This window comes from Schistocerca piceifrons, chromosome X, assembly GCF_021461385.2.
Source record: "Schistocerca piceifrons isolate TAMUIC-IGC-003096 chromosome X, iqSchPice1.1, whole genome shotgun sequence".
In the NCBI taxonomy this organism is placed as follows: Eukaryota; Metazoa; Arthropoda; class Insecta; order Orthoptera; family Acrididae; genus Schistocerca; species Schistocerca piceifrons.
In genome coordinates, this window is record NC_060149.1 from 216,298,148 (window position 1) to 216,317,400 (window position 19,253).

At 39.0% G+C, this 19,253-nt stretch overlaps 1 protein-coding gene across 4 annotated transcripts in view; it reads left to right on the forward strand.

Annotated features, from left to right (window-relative positions):
- The window catches only part of LOC124723171 (inner nuclear membrane protein Man1), a 349,300-nt gene that overhangs the window by 287,223 nt on the left and 42,824 nt on the right, over positions 1-19,253 (forward strand). For all 4 annotated transcript variants that reach the window (XR_007006525.1, XR_007006526.1, XM_047248368.1 and 1 more), the window contains exon 9: positions 15,500-15,667. Coding sequence is in view for 2 of the 4 variants with exons in the window: in XM_047248368.1 (XP_047104324.1) it covers positions 15,500-15,667 (168 nt within the window). In the remaining 2 variants the exon portion in view is untranslated. The remainder of the gene's footprint in view (positions 1-15,499; positions 15,668-19,253) is intronic.

A 19,253-nucleotide genomic window follows, 5' to 3' on the forward strand; every position in this document is an offset into this window, starting at 1 on the left:
ATGGAAACCCAGTGCTAAGCAAAGAAGGGAAAGCAGAAAGGTGGAAGGAGTATATAGAGGGTCTATACAAGGGCGATGTACTTGAGGACAATATTATGGAAATGGAAGAGGATGTAGATGAAGATGAAATGGGAGATACGATACTGTGTGAAGAGTTTGACAGAGCACTGAAAGACCTGAGTCGAAACAAGGCCCCCGGAGTAGACAATATTCCATTGGAACTACTGACGGCCGTGGGAGAGCCAGTCCTGACAAAACTCTACCATCTGGTGAGCAAGATGTATGAAACAGGCGAAATACCCTCAGACTTCAAGAAGAATATAATAATTCCAATCCCAAAGAAAGCAGGTGTTGACAGATGTGAAAATTACCGAACTATCAGCTTAATAAGTCACAGCTGCAAAATACTAACACGAATTCTTTACAGACGAATGGAAAAACTAGTAGAAGCCAACCTCGGGGAAGATCAGTTTGGATTCCGTAGAAACACTGGAACACGTGAGGCAATACTGACCTTACGACTTATCTTAGAAGAAAGATTAAGGAAAGGCAAACCTACGTTTCTGGCATTTGTAGACTTAGAGAAAGCTTTTGACAATGTTGACTGGAATACTCTCTTTCAAATTCTAAAGGTGGCAGGGGTAAAATACAGGGAGCGAAAGGCTATTTACAATTTGTACAGAAACCAGATGGCAGTTATAACAGGCGAGGGGCATGAAATGGAAGCAGTGTTTGGGAAGGGAGTGAGGCAGGGTTGTAGCCTCTCCCCGATGTTGTTCAATCTGTATATTGAGCAAGCAGTAAAGGAAACAAAAGAAAAATTCGGAGTGGGTATTAAAATTCATGGAGAAGAAATAAAAATGTTGAGGTTCGCCGATGACATTGTAATTCTGTCAGAGACAGCAAAGGAGTTGGAAGAGCAGTTGAATGGAATGGATAGTGTCTTGAAAGGAGGATATAAGATGAACATCAATAAAAGCAAAACAAGGATAGTGGAATGTAGTCGAATTAAGTCGGGTGATGCTGAGGGAATTAGATTAGGAAATGAGGCACTTAAAGTAGTAAAGGAGTTTTGCTATTTGGGGAGCAAAATAACTGATGATGGTCGAAGTAGAGAGGACATAAAATGTAGGCTGGCAATGGCAAAGAAAGCGTTTCTGAAGAAGAGAAATTTGTTAACATCCAGTATTGATTTAAGTGTCAGGAAGTCATTTCTGAAAGTATTTGTATGGAGTGTAGCCATGTATGGAAGTGAAGCATGGACGATAAATAGTTTGGACAAGAAGAGAATAGAAGCTTTCGAAATGTGGTGCTACAGAAGAATGCTGAAGATTATATGGGTAGATCACATAACTAATGAGGAAGTATTGAATAGGATTGGGGAGAAGAGAAGTTTGTGGCACAACTTGACCAGAAGAAGGGATCGGTTGGTAGGACATGTTCTGAGGCATCAAGGGATCACCAATTTAGTATTGGAGGGCAGCGTGGAGGGTAAAAATCGTAGGGGGAGACCAAGAGATGAATACACTAAGCAGATTCAGAAGGATGTAGGTTGCAGTAGGTACTGGGAGATGAAAAAGCTTGCACAGGATAGAGTAGCATGGAGAGCTGCATCAAACCAGTCTCAGGACTGAAGACCACAACAACAACAATTGTAATTCCTAGGTATTTAGTTGAATTTACGGCTTTTAGAGTAGACTGATTTATCGTGGAACCGAAGTTTAACGCGTTCCTTTTAGCACTCATGTGGATGACCTCACACTTTTTGTTACTTAAGGTCAACTGCCACTTTTCACACCATTTCGATATTTCTTCTAAATCGTTTTGCAGTTTGTTTTGATCTTCTGATGACTTTATTAGTCGATAAACGACATCATCATCTGCAAACAACCGAAGACGGCTGCTCAGATTGTCTCCAAAATCGTTTATATAGATAAGGAACAGCAAAGGGCCTATAACACTACCTTGGGGAATGCCAGAAATCACTTCTGTTTTACTCGATGACTTTCCGTCAATTACAGCGAACTGTGACCTCTCTGACAGGAAATCACAGATCCAGTCACATAACTGAGGCGATATTCCATAAGCACGCAATTTCACTACGAGCCGCTTGTGTGGTACAGTGTCAAAAGCCTTCTGGAAATCCAGAAATACGGAATCTATCTGAAACCCCTTGTCAATAACACTCAGCACTTCATGCGAATAAAGAGCTAGTTGTGTTTCAAAGGAACAATGTTTTCTAAACCCATGTTGACTGTGTATCAATAGACCATTTTCTTAGAGGTAATTCATTATGTTCGAACACAATATATGTTCTAAAATCCTGCTGCATATTGATGTTAACGATATGGGCATGTAATTTAGCGGATTATTCCTACTACCTTTCTTGAATATTGGTGTGATCTATTCATTTTTCCAGTCTTTGGGTACGGATCTTTCGTTGAGCGAACGGTTGTATGTGATTAAGTATGGAGCTAATCCATCAGCATACTCTGATAGGAACCTAATTAGTATATAGTTTGGACCAGAAGACTTGCTTTTATTAAGTGATTTGAGTTGCTTCACTACTCCGAGGATATTTACTTCTACGTTACTCATGTTGGCAGCTGTTCTCGATTCGAATTCTGGAATATTTACTTCATCGTCTTTTGTAGGGGCATTTCGGAAGGCTGTGTTTAGTAACTCTGCTTTTGCAGCACTGTCTTCGATGGTATCTCCATTGCTCCCGTGCAGGGAAGGCATTGATTGTTTCTTGGCGCTAACATACTTAACATACGACCAGAATTGCTTTGGGTTTTCTGCCCTGCAGCCAAGCGACTAGCGCGAGGTTTGGTGTTCTCGTAAAGATAAGTTATTTTAGATTATAAAACACATAGATTAGTACTGATTACGTGGTAAATAAGTGTATTAGTGTGCCGTTTAAGTGTACCATTAAAGGTTTCATTTCTCATTACGTAATATAGCAGAAAACGCGAAAAGACCGTACAGTCGTATTTTCTGTTTACGTTCTGCTGCAGCAAATCTATAGAATTTCGTTTAGTTGTTCCTTGCTCTCTCCAGCAATTTAACTTAGCGTACCTCTTCATTATTTAACTAGCATTTCCGGAAAGTAGCGTAAAGTTTAACTTGTTGTTTCAGAAACTTTGCACATTTGTTTTTGTTTACACACAGTTGCGTATAGGCCAAATTTGTGTAACCATATTTTCGTGTTTATCTGTAATTTAACTGACTTATTCTTAATAAATTATTACGTTTATCATGAGTGAAAAGTGCTTGACTTGCCGTAGAATTGTTAGGTCGGGGCTTTGGTGTGATGGGTGCTGTAGTTTTTTCCATGTGGGTGACTGTAGTGGCGTGGGAATAGGGGAAGTAAATGAGACTCATCAGTGGTTTTGTAGGATTTGTAGTAGAGATAGGAAGATACTGGAACAGGAGGGGAAAATTGCTGCCCTTCAGGCTGAGTTAGACAAGGCCAGGGGAGATCTTGACAGGTTAAGGAGGGAGAAGGGTAAAGAGAGGTGGGAAGTGGCAACAGGCAACAGGAGGAACAGGCCTAGAACTTTGTCTGACAGCTTTATGGTGAATGTGGAAAATAGATTTGACCTGTTGCTTCAGTTAGAAGCTGGTGAGCCTCAAGCAGTTACAGGTGTAGACAGGGCACAACAAACTTTCAGCAGCAAATTGAAAAGTAAGAATGTAGGGAAATCAGTAAAGAGAAAGAAAGTGTTGTTGTTAGGTAGTTCCCATGGAAGAGGTGTTGGCCAACTCTTGCAGGATGAACTAGGATCAGAATACCAGGTCACCAATTTTTTTAAACCTAGTGCTGGTCTGGAGCAGGTGACAGAGGATTTAGGATCACTTTGCAAAGATTTCACTAAGGAAGACACCGTGGTTATAGTGGGTGGGGCAGGTAACAGTATTGACAGAGATCCTGGGTACAGCATAGAGTGTGACCTGGCGAAGATTGCATCAGCATCGAGGCATACCAGTGTTGAGTTTGTATCTGTTCTTGGGCGCCATGACCGACCTCATTTGAACTCTTCTGTCAAGAGAGTTAATTTGGAGCTGGAACGGCTGCTCATGTCGGGTGCGGGGTCACACATTGGTGTGGTTCATGTTGATTCTGTCAGTAGGTGGGATTATACTAGGCATGGCCTTCACCTCAACAGGAAGGGGAAGGGTAAATTGGCTGGGGAAATAGCAGGAAAGTTAAAGGGGGGAGGCACTGTCATGAGTGGTAAAATACCAGTGGTTATAGGATTCAGAAAAGACCCTTTTTTAGGGTAGGGAGGACAGAAAGAAAACAAATTTTAAGAGAGGTTAGAACTGAGACAAACCTTCAGTTTGAGAAAGAAATCAAAAAACATAATTCCAGCTTATTACATCAACATAAACAGCCATTGGTTAAGAATTTTCAACTGTCAGCAGATATTTTAACTCCATCCAATTTTAAGTCAGTCAATGTGAAATGTCAGCTATCTTTATTGCATCAAAATATTCGAGGACTGAGAAATAAAATTAATGAATTAACTATCTGCATAGATGAATTAGAGTCTTCAAACCCAGCTGACATAATCTGCCTCTCTGAACATCATGTGACCACTGGTATAGAACTTTTAAGTGTTACAGGGTTTAGGTTAGCATCTCACTATTGTAGATCAGAAATGGAGAAAGGAGGAGTTGCCACATTCATCAGGAACTGTCATAAATTTAAGAACATAGACATTCATAAATTTTGCCTAGAACAGCATATGGAAGCATGTGCAACAGAATTAGATTTTCACAAAAAATCTTTCATAATATTAAGTGTATATCGAGCACCTGCAGGTAACTTTAATCTGTTTGTAAACCACCTTGAAGCTGTACTGGCCCATTTAACAACCAAAAACAAAGAAATAGTGGTTGCTGGTGATTTCAATGTAGATTTCCTTAAAGACTCTCCCAATAAGAACCTATTTGAGTTAGTAACACTATCATTCAACTTAATTCCCACAGTAAAGTTCCCCACTAGGATAACCACTTGCTCACAAACAGCCATTGATAATATCTTTATAGAAAAGTCAAATGAACAAAATTATATTACAAAACCAATAGTCAATGGCCTCTCAGACCATGACATGCAGTTCCTTCTGTTAAATGTTAATACTGAACAGGATATAAAATCTGTTAAATCTGAGCTCAAGAGGGTAATCAGTAAGCCAAAAATTGATTATTTTAGGACACTCCTCAGAGACATTCACTGGACTGATGTTTACAGTGCTCATGGCATGAATGAAAAATATAACATTTTTGCTAATAAAGTGCTTACCTTATTTGAACACTGCTTTCCCCCAAAACTTACCAAGGTTAGAGCAAAGTCTACAAAGAAGCCATGGATTACTCGAGGAATAGGGGTATCTTGTAAAACAAAAAGAAAACTGTATCTGTCAATCCGAAACATTTCCAATGTTGATGCTATAGCACATTATAAGAAATACTGCAAAATATTAAAGACTGTAATACGGATGTCAAAGCAAATATATTACAAGGAAAAGATAGTCATATCAGATAACAAAATAAAGACAATATGGGATATAGTGAAGGAGGAGACCGGTAGAACCAGACATGAAGAGGAACAAATAGCATTAAGAGTAAATGATGCATTGGTGACAGATGTGTATAGTGTTGCAGAACTTTTTAACAAACATTTTATAACTGTTACTGAAAAGATGGGGTTGTCAGGTTCGGTAGATGCTGCTATGGATTACCTTAGACCAGACATTTCAAGTAACTTCCATAATATGAATTTGACCCTCACTACCCCAACAGAAATAATGTCCATCATAAAATCTTTAAAATCAAAAACATCTAGTGGGTATGATGAAATATCAACAAAGTTAATTAAAGAATGTGATTCTGAGCTAAGTAACATATTAAGCTATCTGTGTAACCAGTCGTTTATCAGTGGAATATTTCCCGAATGGCTGAAATATGCTGAAGTTAAGCCACTGTTTAAGAAGGGAGATAAAGAAATAGCATCAAATTTCCGTCCAATTTCACTGTTGCCAGCATTCTCAAAAATTTTCGAAAAAGTAATGTACAGTCGTCTTTATAACCATCTTATCTCAAATAACATACTGTCAAAGTCACAGTTTGGATTTCTAAAAGGTTCTGATATTGAGAAGGCTATCTACACTTACAGTGAAAATGTACTTAATTCATTAGACAAAAAATTGCAGGCAACTGGTATATTTTGTGATCTGTCAAAGGCATTTGACTGTGTAAATCACAATATCCTTTTAAGTAAACTAGAATATTATAGTGTAACAGGAAATGCTGCAAAATGGTTAAAATCTTATATCTCTGGCAGGAAACAAAGGGTGTTATTAGGAAAGAGACATGTATCAAGCTATCAGGCATCATCCAACTGGGAACTAATTACATGTGGGGTCCCACAAGGTTCCATTTTGGGGCCCTTACTTTTTCTTGTGTATATCAATGACCTTTCATCAGTAACATTACCAGATGCCAAGTTTGTTTTGTTTGCTGATGATACAAACATTGCAATAAATAGCAAATCACGTGTAGTCTTAGAAAGATCAGCCAATAAAATATTTGTAGACATTAATCACTGGTTCCTAGCCAATTCTTTGTCACTAAACTTTGAAAAAACACACTACATGCAGTTCAGAACTTGTAAGGGGTGTCCCAAGAGTATATGTCTAACATATGATGACAAGAAGATAGAAGAAGTGGACGGTGTTAAATTCTTGGGATTACAGCTTGATAATAAATTCAACTGGGAGGAGCACACCACAGAACTGCTGAAGCGTCTTAACAAATCTCTGTTTGCAATGCGAATTTTGTCAGACATAGGGGATATAAAAATGAAAAAGCTGGCATACTATGCTTACTTTCATTCCATAATGTCATATGGGATTATTTTCTGGGGTAATTCATCAAGCCAAGCTAAAGTTTTCCGGGCACAAAAACGTGCAGTAAGAATTATATGTGGTGTGAACTCAAGAACATCCTGCAGAAGCCTGTTTAGGGAACTAGGGATACTAACTACAGCTTCCCAATATATTTATTCCTTAATGAAATTTGTCATTAAAAATATATCACTTTTTCAAACCAACAGCTCAATTCATGGAATCAATACTAGAAATAAGAATAATCTTCACAAGGATTTAAAGTCACTTAGTCTTGTACAAAAAGGTGTGCATTATTCAGGAACACACATTTTCAATAACTTGCCAGCAGCCATAAAAAGCTTAACAACCAATGAAATTCAGTTTAAGAGAAGCCTAAAGGATTTATTGGTGGCCAACTCCTTCTACTCCATTGATGAATTTCTGAGGAAAACCAACTGATTTGTATATAAGTACAACATAACTTCTGCACAATTTCAGTGCAGTAATGTGTTCACTGAAAATGTGTGTGTGTGTGTGTGTGTGTGTGTGTGTGTGTGTGTAAGTATAATCTAACTTCTGCACCATTTCAGTGCAGTAATGTGTTCATTGTAAATAAGTATTACAGTAGTTGTATTACATGTTTCTTACCTTATAAATAAATATAAAACTTTTTTATTTTAAATTCAGTGCAATAGTATTTGTAAAATGACCCTTAGTGTTCATTAAAAAATGACGATCATTCCACTTGGGACCTGTGGAATGGTACATTAGCTTATTTGTTTTAGTTTAAATATTTGTCATGTATTGTTGTTTTTCTGACATGTTCCACATCCTGGAGGACCTCCTCACTACGGATCAATTGGAATGAAAGTAAATCTAATCTAATCTAATCTTTCAAGACAAAGTTTCGTTGTGGAAACTGTTATAAGCACCTCGCATTGAAGCCCACGCTAAATTTCGAGCTTCTGTAAAAGATCGCCAATCTTGGGGATTTTGCGTCTGTTTAAATTTGGCATGTTTGTTTAATTGTTTCTGCAACAGTGTTCTAACCCGTTTTGTGTACCAAGGAGGATCAGGTCCATCGTTTGTTAATTTATTTGGTATATATCTTTCAATTGCTGCTGATACTATTTCTTTGAATTTAAGCTACATCTGGTCTACACTTATATTATTAATTTGGAATGAGTGGAGATTGTCTCTTAGGAAGGCATCAAGTGAATTTTTATCTGCTTTCTTGAATAGGTATATTTTTCGATTATTTTTCGAGGATTTGGGTATTACAATATTCAATCTTGCTACAACAGCCCTGTGTTCACTAATCCCTGAATCGGTTTTGATACTCGTTATTAACTCAGGATTTTTAGTTGCTAAGAGGTCAAGTGTGGTTTCACAACCATTTACTATTCGCATGGGCTCATGAACTAATTGCTATAGAGATAATTTTCAGAGAATGCATTTAGCACAATTTCGGATGGTATTTTATGCGTACCTCCAGAATTAAACATGTATTTTTGCCAACATATCGAGGGTAAATTAAAGTCACCACCAACTATTATCATATGACTCAGGTACGTATTTGAAATCAAACTCAAGTTTTCTGTGAACCTTTCAGCAACTGTATCATCTGAATTGGGATGTCGGTAAAAGGGTCCAATTATTGTTTTATTCTGGTTGCCAACAATGACCTCTGCCCATACTGACTCACAGGAAGTATCTACTTCAATTTCGCTACAAGTTAAACTACTTCTGACAGCAACAAACACACCTCTGCCAACCGTGTTTAGCCTATCCTTTCAGAACACCGTTAGGTTCTTTGCAAAAATTTTGGCTGAGCTTATATCCGGCTTTACCCAGCTTTCAGTGCCTATAACGATTTGAGCATCAGTGCTTTCTATTAGCGCTTGGAGCGCTGGTACTTTCCCAACACAGCTACTACAGTTTACAACTGTTATACCAACGGTTCCTGTATCGACTTTTTTCCTGTGTTCAGCCTGCACCCTTTGTGACTTAAGCCCTTCTTGTGTTTTCCCGAGACCCTGTAACCTAAAAAGCCGCCCATTCCACACCACACAGCCCCTGCTACCCGTGTAGCAGACTCCTGCGTATAGTGGACGCCTGACCTATTCAGCGGAACCCGAAACCCAACCACCCTTTGGCGCAAGTCGAGGAAACCAGAGAGAATCTCTTCTGATCCAAAGTGACACACATCATTGGTACCGACGTGAGCAGCCACCTGCAGTTGGCTGCACCCTCTGCTCTTCATGGCATCTGGGAGGACCCTTTCCACATCTGGAATGACTCCACGCAGTATGCACACAGAGTGCACATTGGATTTCTTACCATTCTTGTCAGTCAAGTCCCTAAGGGGCCCCATAATGCGTCTAACATTGGAGCTCCCTACTACCAATAATCCCACCCTCTGCGATCGCCCAGATCTTGCAGGCTGAGTGGTTTCCTCGGAAACAGCACAGGCGACAGCATGTGGCTCAGCGACAGTGTCAACCACAGGCAGCACCTGGAACCTGTTTGTCAGACAAACCTGAGAGTTCTTATGTGCGGCCGCCTGGGAAGTCTTTTGCCACCTGCTTCGTCCCGGGGCGACCTCCCACTCGACCACAGGTGAAGGGTCTGCCTCAGTGCGAGCAGTGACTGGGTTGGCCACCAGTGAGGACCGATCGGAGGACTCTGACATGCTGGACGTCCGTTGGATCCCCACAGCCTACCCACAACAGTGGTGCCCATCCACTGCAGCCTCAAGCTGTGTAACCGAAGCCATCACAGCCTGAAGCTGAGAGCGAAGTGTCACCAACTCGGCTCACATCCGCACACAACAATCTCAGTCCCTGTCCATACTAAAGACTGTGGAAAATTAAACTATGTTGATAAGTGGACTATCAGCACACGCTGCGCAATTCTATTGTAGAACCTGCTGAAAACGCACGAACTGTGCCTAGTAATACGCAGATTTTCAAAAACCTAACTACCCAAGCACTCAAGTGAAACTAAATAATTTGACCCTGATTTGGAATTTTTACTATGTCACAAAATCGGTTTACTTTTTGACGCAAACGAAAGCACGAGAACTGTGGCTATTAGATGTTAAATTTACATGCAGAAACTCAAGAAACTAAACTATTAAAGCACACAGACGATACAATAAAATTCCCTCCTGGTTAGGAACTCGTAAATGACAAATGCGGCTACTTATCTGTTGCTGCGACTGTTGTGGTCGGCTGCTGCTGCCTGACTGACTGACATATTTGTCAGTCATTTTGTGTTGTTTGGTAAATGATCAGACATTATTGTGGTTAACATTGCACATACGAGGGTTGTTTTTTAAGTAAGGACCGTTTTTATTTTTAAAAAAAGATACAAATACTTTTGTAAAAAAACTTTTGTTTTCTGATTCTACACAAGTTTACCTATTTTTCTACATAGTTGCCTTGTTTATTTAAGCACTTGTCATACCGTACAACAAAGTTTTTAATTCCTTCTTCAAAGAATTCGGCCGCCTGCTCCGACAGCCAAGAGTTCACAGCCGCTTTCACTTCATCGTCGTCATTGAAGCGCTGCCCGCCGAGATGGTGTTTCAGGTACCAGAAAAGGTGAAAATCGCTAGGAGCAAGGTCTGGGCTGTATCGTGCAAGGTCCAAAACTTCCCAGCCAAAAGAATCAATCAAATCCCGAGTCTTTTGAGAGGTGTGAGGCCTAGCGTTATCGTGCAGGAGCAAAACTCCTTTTGTCAGCATGCCGCGCCTTTTGTTTTGAATTGCTCTGTGGAGCTTCTTTAGAGTTGCACAGTAGGCATCTGAGTTGATTGTTGTTCCTCGTGGCATAAAGTCCACTAGCAAAACACCACGCTGGTCCCAGAACACAGTTGCCACAATCTTGCACTTCGACAGCGTCTGTTTGGCTTTGACCTTGACGGGTGAGGTTGTGTGTCGCCATTCCATCGATTGTCGCTTGCTTTCGGGAGTGATACGGGATACCCATGTCTCATCTCCAGTGACAATTTGACTCAACATGTCATCCCCTTCTTCCTCGTAACGAATCAAAAAGTCCAATGAAGTGGCAAATCTCTTCCCTTTGTGGTCCTCTGTGAGGAGTCTGGCTACCCACCGAGAACACAGTTTCTTAAAGTTTAGATTTTCAGACACAATTTTGTACAAAACCGATCTTGAAACTTGTGGAAATTCCAAAGAAAGAGTGGAAATTGTGAATCTTCTGTCCTCACGAATCTTTGTTTCTACTGCAGCCACCAAATCATCAGTGATCACAGAGGGCCGGCCTGAGCGTTCTTCGTCATGGACATTTTGACGACCATTTTTAAACTCTTTAACACATTGATGCACTTTACCTTCACTCATTGCATTCAAGCCATAAACGTCTGTTAACTGACAATGAATTTCTGCAGCTGATAGGCTTCTCTCGGTCAAAAAATGTATCACTGACCGTATCTCACACGCGGCGGGCGATTCAATAATCGTAAACATTATAAAGTAGCACAGCGATGTGTACACGTCAGCTACAGAGCTGCAACTTGCATCAGTGTGAACAGGAAGGATGCCGGCAAGTGGCGCGGTGGCTTGTTGCAGCGTCCGCGCAAACTACGGGACTATACGCGCGAACAGCCCTTACTTAAAAAACAACCCTCGTATTTTGAGCCACTGATAGCTTATGTAAGGATTACAATAAAACCTCATTAATGCATTCTCACCTAAAATGCTTTCCGGTGTAAAACTCTCTAGTCCAGCAAAAACTACTATGAGGTCCTAAATGAAGTGTCTCTTGGTTACAGTTCTGCTCTTCTTCATAAGACATGCTGCACTTCCCATGGTAGCATGTTTTTATGAAGTTCCGGGAGGCTGGCAAAAGCTTGTCATTATGTGATATGTGATTACTTATGTTCGATAGCTCCAGTCATATGGTAGTGCAAGTATCACAGTTACAAAATTCAGGCTTGTCTCTTATGCCCACTTCCACTCTTGGTTGGAAACTCAGCAACAGCAGAGCGATGGTATTCACTCACACCAATGCTGATGGGATCAAGGAGCCACTATTGTTTGTCATGACTAAAGCTTCATATCCCTACTGCTTCAAAAATATGTATCAACTGCCACATGAGTACAAGTTTTCACATGACTAAAAGCATTTGATCACAAAATGATAAAAGAAAATAGCAGAATTGTGCTTCTTGTTGACAACTGTTCGGCCCACCTGAAAGATGTTTGGTTGCAAAACATTCAAGTTGCTTTCTTTCCTGGAAATATTCTAAGGAGCTCATGGAAAAGGAATTATAAAAGTCAGAAAACAATTTTATCACAAGTGTCTAGTGATACCTAAAACACATTAATGTGCTGGTGTCTGTGAAGCTGCTATAACCTCTGGATGCACTGAATTTTGTTTCGTGTGCCTGAGATGCAATAGAACCTTGAGTCATTGCAAACTGTTTCCAGAAGGTAGGATTTTCTTAAAAGTGTTTATCAATCTTTCATTTTTCGGTAAATATTTTTGTAATGCACATCACTGCCTTTATAATATTTTAGTAATTAATTGATTGATTGATTGATTTTCTTCACTGACATGTGGTGGGGCAGATATCAGAGTTAACAATCCTAACATCTAAGGCTGCAAGACAGTCCACAAAAAATTCTGTGATGTTAACTTTCAAGACCTTTTTTTGGTTCGTAATAATGTTATGGCATTGCAAATTCTGGAAATATACGAGATAATAAAAGTTACTGCAGAAGACAAGTGTTGAAGCAGATATAGAATGCAAATCATGGCCTCTTCTTTCAAAATATGAAATCCTTCATGTGATTAATGTATCAGATACATCTTTCCACGAAACATTGTATCACCAGATAACAGTAACTTTAGGCTGATCATATAGAAAACTCTGTGAATAAACACAAGTGCAGACTGAAACGAAAGATACTAAATCAGTTAAAAAACTTCTAAGTTCAATGTTTGCAAAAAGCTGTTTGTATTTTATTCCTTAAATTACTTAAATTTTTTCTATGGTGCAGTGTAACCTCTATTTGACGTTTATGTGTGATCCAGACTTTAAAAAAAAAAAAAAAAAAAAAAAAAAAAAAAACGCAAAATTGAGGAAAATGCAGAATCGAGGAAAATGTTAAACACCCCCCACCCCCACCCACCCCCACCAAAAAGATCATCCTTTGTGCTGACTCAGAAGAAAGCAAAAATTATGAACATGCTGAATTAAACAAAAAACATCACAGTAGCTAAGTGGTTAAAGAATAAGCATAAATGTGGACATCTGCATAATGACAAACTTTGCCACCATAGCTGTTATTGTTTAATGCTTTTCTTATGAGCCACACTTCATATGCTCACCACTGTTAAAAGTGTTACTTTAAGCTTGATGAGAGAGACAAAGATGTGAAAAAATGAGTTTAGTTCCCCAGTTGACATTACAAGCTTATTAGAAGTCTGCTCAGTGAATTTCTGTACACCGTGTAAAATGTAAATTTGAAAGAAAGCTCAGATGCTATGATTTTGCTTCATGCCCTCTATCACCGCTGACGATCTACACTGTGTGGTGTGGGTGTGGTGCAAATTATATACGTGAGTAGTGTATGTACTTGTTGCAAATGTATTGTGTCAGATTTGAACACAAATGTCTTTAAAATCTGCTGTTGCAAAACCCTTGTTCTATTGTCTTGTTTTTCCATTACCTTTGTAACCTAGCAGTAGTCGTATCATAATTGCTTGTTGAAGCTAAATGTTGAAAGTTGTGTTGGCAACACCAGTTGTGGATTACATCAGCATTTCCTCCCTCATGTCCCGCCTGTCCACAACAGCCTAAAATATTCCCTTAACTCTGCCACCACTCGTGGTGTGAACCATCTATCTTTTGTGCCACTTGTAACTTGTTCAGTCTCATCAGATGTGAATAGGAAGAAAATGGGATGAAGAAAAGCGAGACATCGAGTAAGAACTTAGAATCCAGGTAAACCTTGCTAGGAAGAAATGTAAAATTGGGGAATTTTTACCATTGAGCTTGTGTGTTTTTCACAGGGGCTACAAATTTATGGTGTTGAGTTGTGAAAAACATAAAACAGAGAATGTAAAATTGTAGTTCCTCTGTACTACCTTTATTTCTCTCTATAATATTTGATATCGCCTCATCTAGATGCATATTTACATTGCTTTTTATGGGAGAAGCCAGTTGGCCACTGGAAATCACTTCCTATTTAAAACAGTTTGCCTCTTAATGTGCGCTTTACCTATGAACCATTGAAGAGATTTTACTAGGTATAGCTGTGATGGTGTGGTAAAATACCTAACCCTTTGAGGATACGAGTACAACCCAACCACAAAATTCACCCTGTTTGCAAAAATTACAGAAATGTGACAGAAACATGCAAACAATATGAAAACAAGGTGGTACATTTTAATTTTGCCCAGACATGTAGCACACCAGTGACAGTTTGAGCTGAGAATGGATAAATGTTCCTGATAAGTTTCATGTAGATTGTAATCATATCTGGATTTGGTGTACAGATGGTGAAATAACAATCTAGCACTAATTCACTAGTTGAGGTTGTCTTTTGTGTCAAAAAATTATGATTTTGGATACAATCAGTTATGGCTTAAGCTTTTTGTCTACATGGGTACAGGCAGTAATGGATCAACGGGGTTCTGTACCCGGATTTTTGACTTCTTTTTTTTTTTTTTCACCATCATTATGTAGGAGGATGAGACTTGCCTGTACAGCTTGCATGATGTAATAGACTCATGTCCAGTACTGTGACTTGTAATACATTTGTTTAAGGCAGAACTGTGTATTCTCTGCCATCAGTCATCTCCACAAATGTGGAGCAGTATTGTGTCCAAGTGCAATATAATTGGTGAAATGCGTTGCTGGGGACTATTCGTAAACTTGTTAAGTCACATTTGTTTAACCATTAGAATGAATATTCATTATGTAATCTAGATTCCTGTTTATCAAACAAATATCAATACATTAAATTATACAGAATAAAATAAAAACTTATGACCAGTCTCAATGCAGCAAGCTTGTTTCAGAAGAATTTTAAGAACCAACATTAAGTAATATTTCACCACATACTGTATAAGTCAGACAGGAAATGGAGGTGGTTTTACAAGCATCTTGGGACAATCCTTGCAATACTGAATCTTCTTGATCAATTTTGGGATCTCAGTTCAAAATACAGGCACCTTGCTCAACATACTGTACCAATAAATTTATGCCTTTGGTTATGAAATGACAAAATATAATGTTTACAAACTGACATGGCAGGGAATATGTTTTTTGTAAATTTCCTTTTAAGTTCCTCATGGCAAGAAAAATATTTGCAAAGGAGAGAATGTGACAGATATGTCACAGTCTGATAAATAGCTACACATTATGGAAACACATTTTACATTTCAATTGCCACAGTTTTAATCTTGTACCCACACAATCCTGTTCATTATCATGTTGTGTTTGGCCTATTTACATTTTCACGGAGATCTGAAGTCATTTTTTCTCTTAGTTTTATTCTTAATGCATAGTGTATGATAGTGATCAGCTATGTAATATATGCTATTGTATGATAAATATTCAATTTTTGTAGTTCGAGTGGTGAAGATATCAATCAGGAGAAACTGTCCAGAAGCAATAGTCACCGAAGCAGTAAGATCTGGCAAGGTCAAGCATTTGAAACCATGGCGGGAAGTCCAAACTCTGTGCCTTGCAGCCCAACACCTTGTCTGAAAATTCGACACATGTTTGATCCAGATGCGTAAGTAACATTTTAACTATAAGAGGTATATGCACATAAAACTGCTTTCTAATGAATGTCTCAGGACCCAAATATTTTCACCTTAAATGGGAGTTTTCTCTGAGTACATGGAACAAGCATGTTGCGGTGATATGGGTGTTACTTAATTACAAATGTACCAGTATTCTATGCTGAACATTTAAATACTTTTCGCAGAACACATTCTTTATTTTTTTTTAAATCCTCCTCCACCACCACCACAACCACCACCACCCATGTCACTGTCGCCATCATAATTGTAATTTTTATTGTCACCACCAGCTCCTAATTTACAGTATTCCTTCACAAGCGTTTCACATGCCTGACTTGCATCCATATTGGGTGTGGAAGTCAAGATGCCATCATCACAACAAACACCTAAAAAACCACATTTTCAGAAATATTAGTGATCCTACTACATTCTTCTTCGAAAACGAGGTTATCTTCAATGGCAGCTGATGTACCACAGCCAGCATTTGTGAAGCAATTTAACACAACCTGTTGTGCTACAGAATTCCAGGCAGTAACAAACATATGCAGACCATATGGAATGTAAAGTCTCATTACATACTTTCTCTCAAGGAGTGAAACTAACTTCCACACAAGTGCTACTCTTTATTTGGCTTTAGCGGAGTAATTTGGCTTTAGCGGAGTGTGTTACGCTCAGGTCTATATTCTGCAGATGACTTGGGCAGTTCAGAGAAAGGAATACACAATTTACATTCCTCAAAAAATGGTGCTTCGTCTTCCTTCACAGAACACGTTTTTTACAGGAAGTTAATTATAAAAGACGCCACTTCCATCAGTTTTTAAAATGTCTCTGGGCTAAAAACCTATATCTGTCGCAGCAATGTAATATTTTTCCGCAGCCAGACTTTCTCCACTTACACTTTGAAATGACAGATTATGGTTTTTTTTTAAATGACCCAACCAGCTGTTCAGTGCACTGAAATTTTCAGTGCTGATTTTCAGGCAGTTACTCAAGACTTCCCTTAAGTACACTGAGATGACTCAGTGGAATACCTCCTAATATCGTGTTGGACCTCCTTATGCCTGGTGTAGTGCAGTAACCCGACATGGCATGGACTCAGCAAGGTGCTGGAAGCAGCCTGCAGAAATAGTGAGCCATGCTGCCTCCATAACCATCCATAATTGTGAAAGTGTTACTGGTGCAGGATTTGGTGCACGAACTGACTGTTTGATTATGTCCCCTAAGGGTTTGTGGGATTTATGTCAGGTGATCTGAGTTGCCATATCATTTGCTTGAATTGTCCTGAATGTTCTTCAAACCATTTATGAACAGTTCTGCCCAGTGACATGGGGCATTGTCATCCATGAAAATTCCATCATTGTTTGGGAATATAAAGTCCATGAATGGCTGCAGACAGTCTCCAAGCAGCAAAACATAACCATTTCCACTGAATGATCGGTTCAGTTGGACCAAGGACCCACTCCATTCTATGTAAACACAGCATCCACCATTACAGAGCCACCATCAGCTTGCACAGTGTCTTGTTGAAAACTTGGGTCCACGGCTTCATGGGGTCTGCGCTACACTTAAATCCTAACATCGGCTCTTACCAACTGAAATTGGGACTCATCTGACCAGGCCATGGTTTTCCAGTCATCTAGGGTTCAACTGAGATGGTCATGAGCCCAGTAGAGGTGCTGCAGGCGATATCGTGCTGGTAGCAAAGGCAGCTGCATTGATCGGATGGTGCCATAACTTATTAATGGCAAATTTTGCTGCACTGTCCTAACAGATACATTTGTCGTACATCCAATATTGATTTCTGTGGTTACTTCATGCAGTGTTGCTTGTCTGTTAGCACTGACAACTCTATAAAAATGCCAAAGCTTTCTGTCGTTAAGTGAAGGCCAGTGCGTTATCTGTGGGAGAGGTAATGCATGAAATGTGGTATTCTTGGCCCAGTCTTAACACTGTGGATCTCAGAATATTGAATTCCACAATGATTTCCAAAATGGAATGTCCCACGCATCTAGCTCCACCTAATATTCCATGTTCAGAGTCTGTTAATTCCAGTCATGTAGCCATAATCACGTTGTACACCTTTTTGCATGACTCATCTGAGTACAAATGTAACCATGGTTGGATGTGCCGGGAGAAGGAAGTTGGTTCGTCAAGAAAAATGATTGGTCTTAATGTATTAACAATGGTCTTTCGAGAAAAGTCGAGGAACATAATGATTTCCATAGCTTCCACAGTGCATAGTTAGCATGAAGATAAAACTGGAGAAACTGAAATGTACAGAAAGCCTTATTGAGTGTTTATTTATTTCCATGTGCCAGACAATGGTAGAGTCTGTATCTTTTGCTCACCCTTTGGTGGCTTGGACAATGCATAACTGTATATAAATTGTATAAGTTGGGCACTTTAGCTAGAAATTTAATTGGAAGGGGTACATTTTTTCCCTCTTCCATCTTGTGGTTGACGAGTCTTCACAATCTTCAAATGCTTTCTGTTTTGCATCCATATTTATGTCAGTTGTACGTATGTGTGTTGACTTATAATTAGGTCCCACAATGAGCATACTAGATCTGGGAGTTTTATTAACTACTCAACGTGTATTTTTTATCCAATTTACCAGGCACAGACAGATGTAGTGTGTGCTGCAACCAAAAGCAACTGTGCAAGATTGATTGGAGTTACAAATAGCAACTTTATTGGTGCCAGTCTGCTGCTCAGTACTTCTTTTATACAGTCTGTTATTGTCTTTTCTCATACTACTGTTTGTATCCTGTTGCATATTTTTTCAATATAATTTTATTTCATACCTCAATTAACTTAATCTCTTACCCACATTTCCACTTCGCTTCGCCTTCATACCACTTGCGGATTAATTTAATTTGCGACACAAGGTTGCACAGGAGGCTGCGACCATTATATGATTAACTGAGCATGCCCTTGAAATTGCTTCAAGTCACTAAGCAAAAACTTTATTGAAGCATTACAGGCATGGCCCAACATTAGATTATATGTCAAGAAGAACACCACAATTGTCATACAAGCATGAATTAAAGATGACATATTAAGTGCAAACCCACTTAGGTTCATAGACAGTTTACATACCAGAAACAAACTTGATATAGAGTATTCTGTCAAGTGATAACTCTGCTGACATTGATGCTCAACTGTCAGCAGACCACAGTAACAAGCAAGTTAACATTACATACCACTGGGTGACATGGTTGTAACAGCACAAGAACCATGTGTTACAAAATTATGTAACTATAGTAGAATGTATTAATTTCTTTAGAGTGCATAAACAGAATATTAACTTACACCAGCCCAATATATGTGAGTATGTAATATATCCAATATAATCCTCTGTACAATCCATTAGTTCTGTCAAGACAGGAAGAGGCACAGATGCATATGCACAAAGGCAGAGGGAGGGGGTGCGAAGTTTGAAATTATCTCTCTGTTAATTTTGTGTCATTAAAATGTTAATAAAGTCACAGCACATTAAAATATTGTAAAGTTACAAAGACCATTAAATAGAAATAACAAAATTTATTTACCAGGCACTATGAGAGATCACCTGTT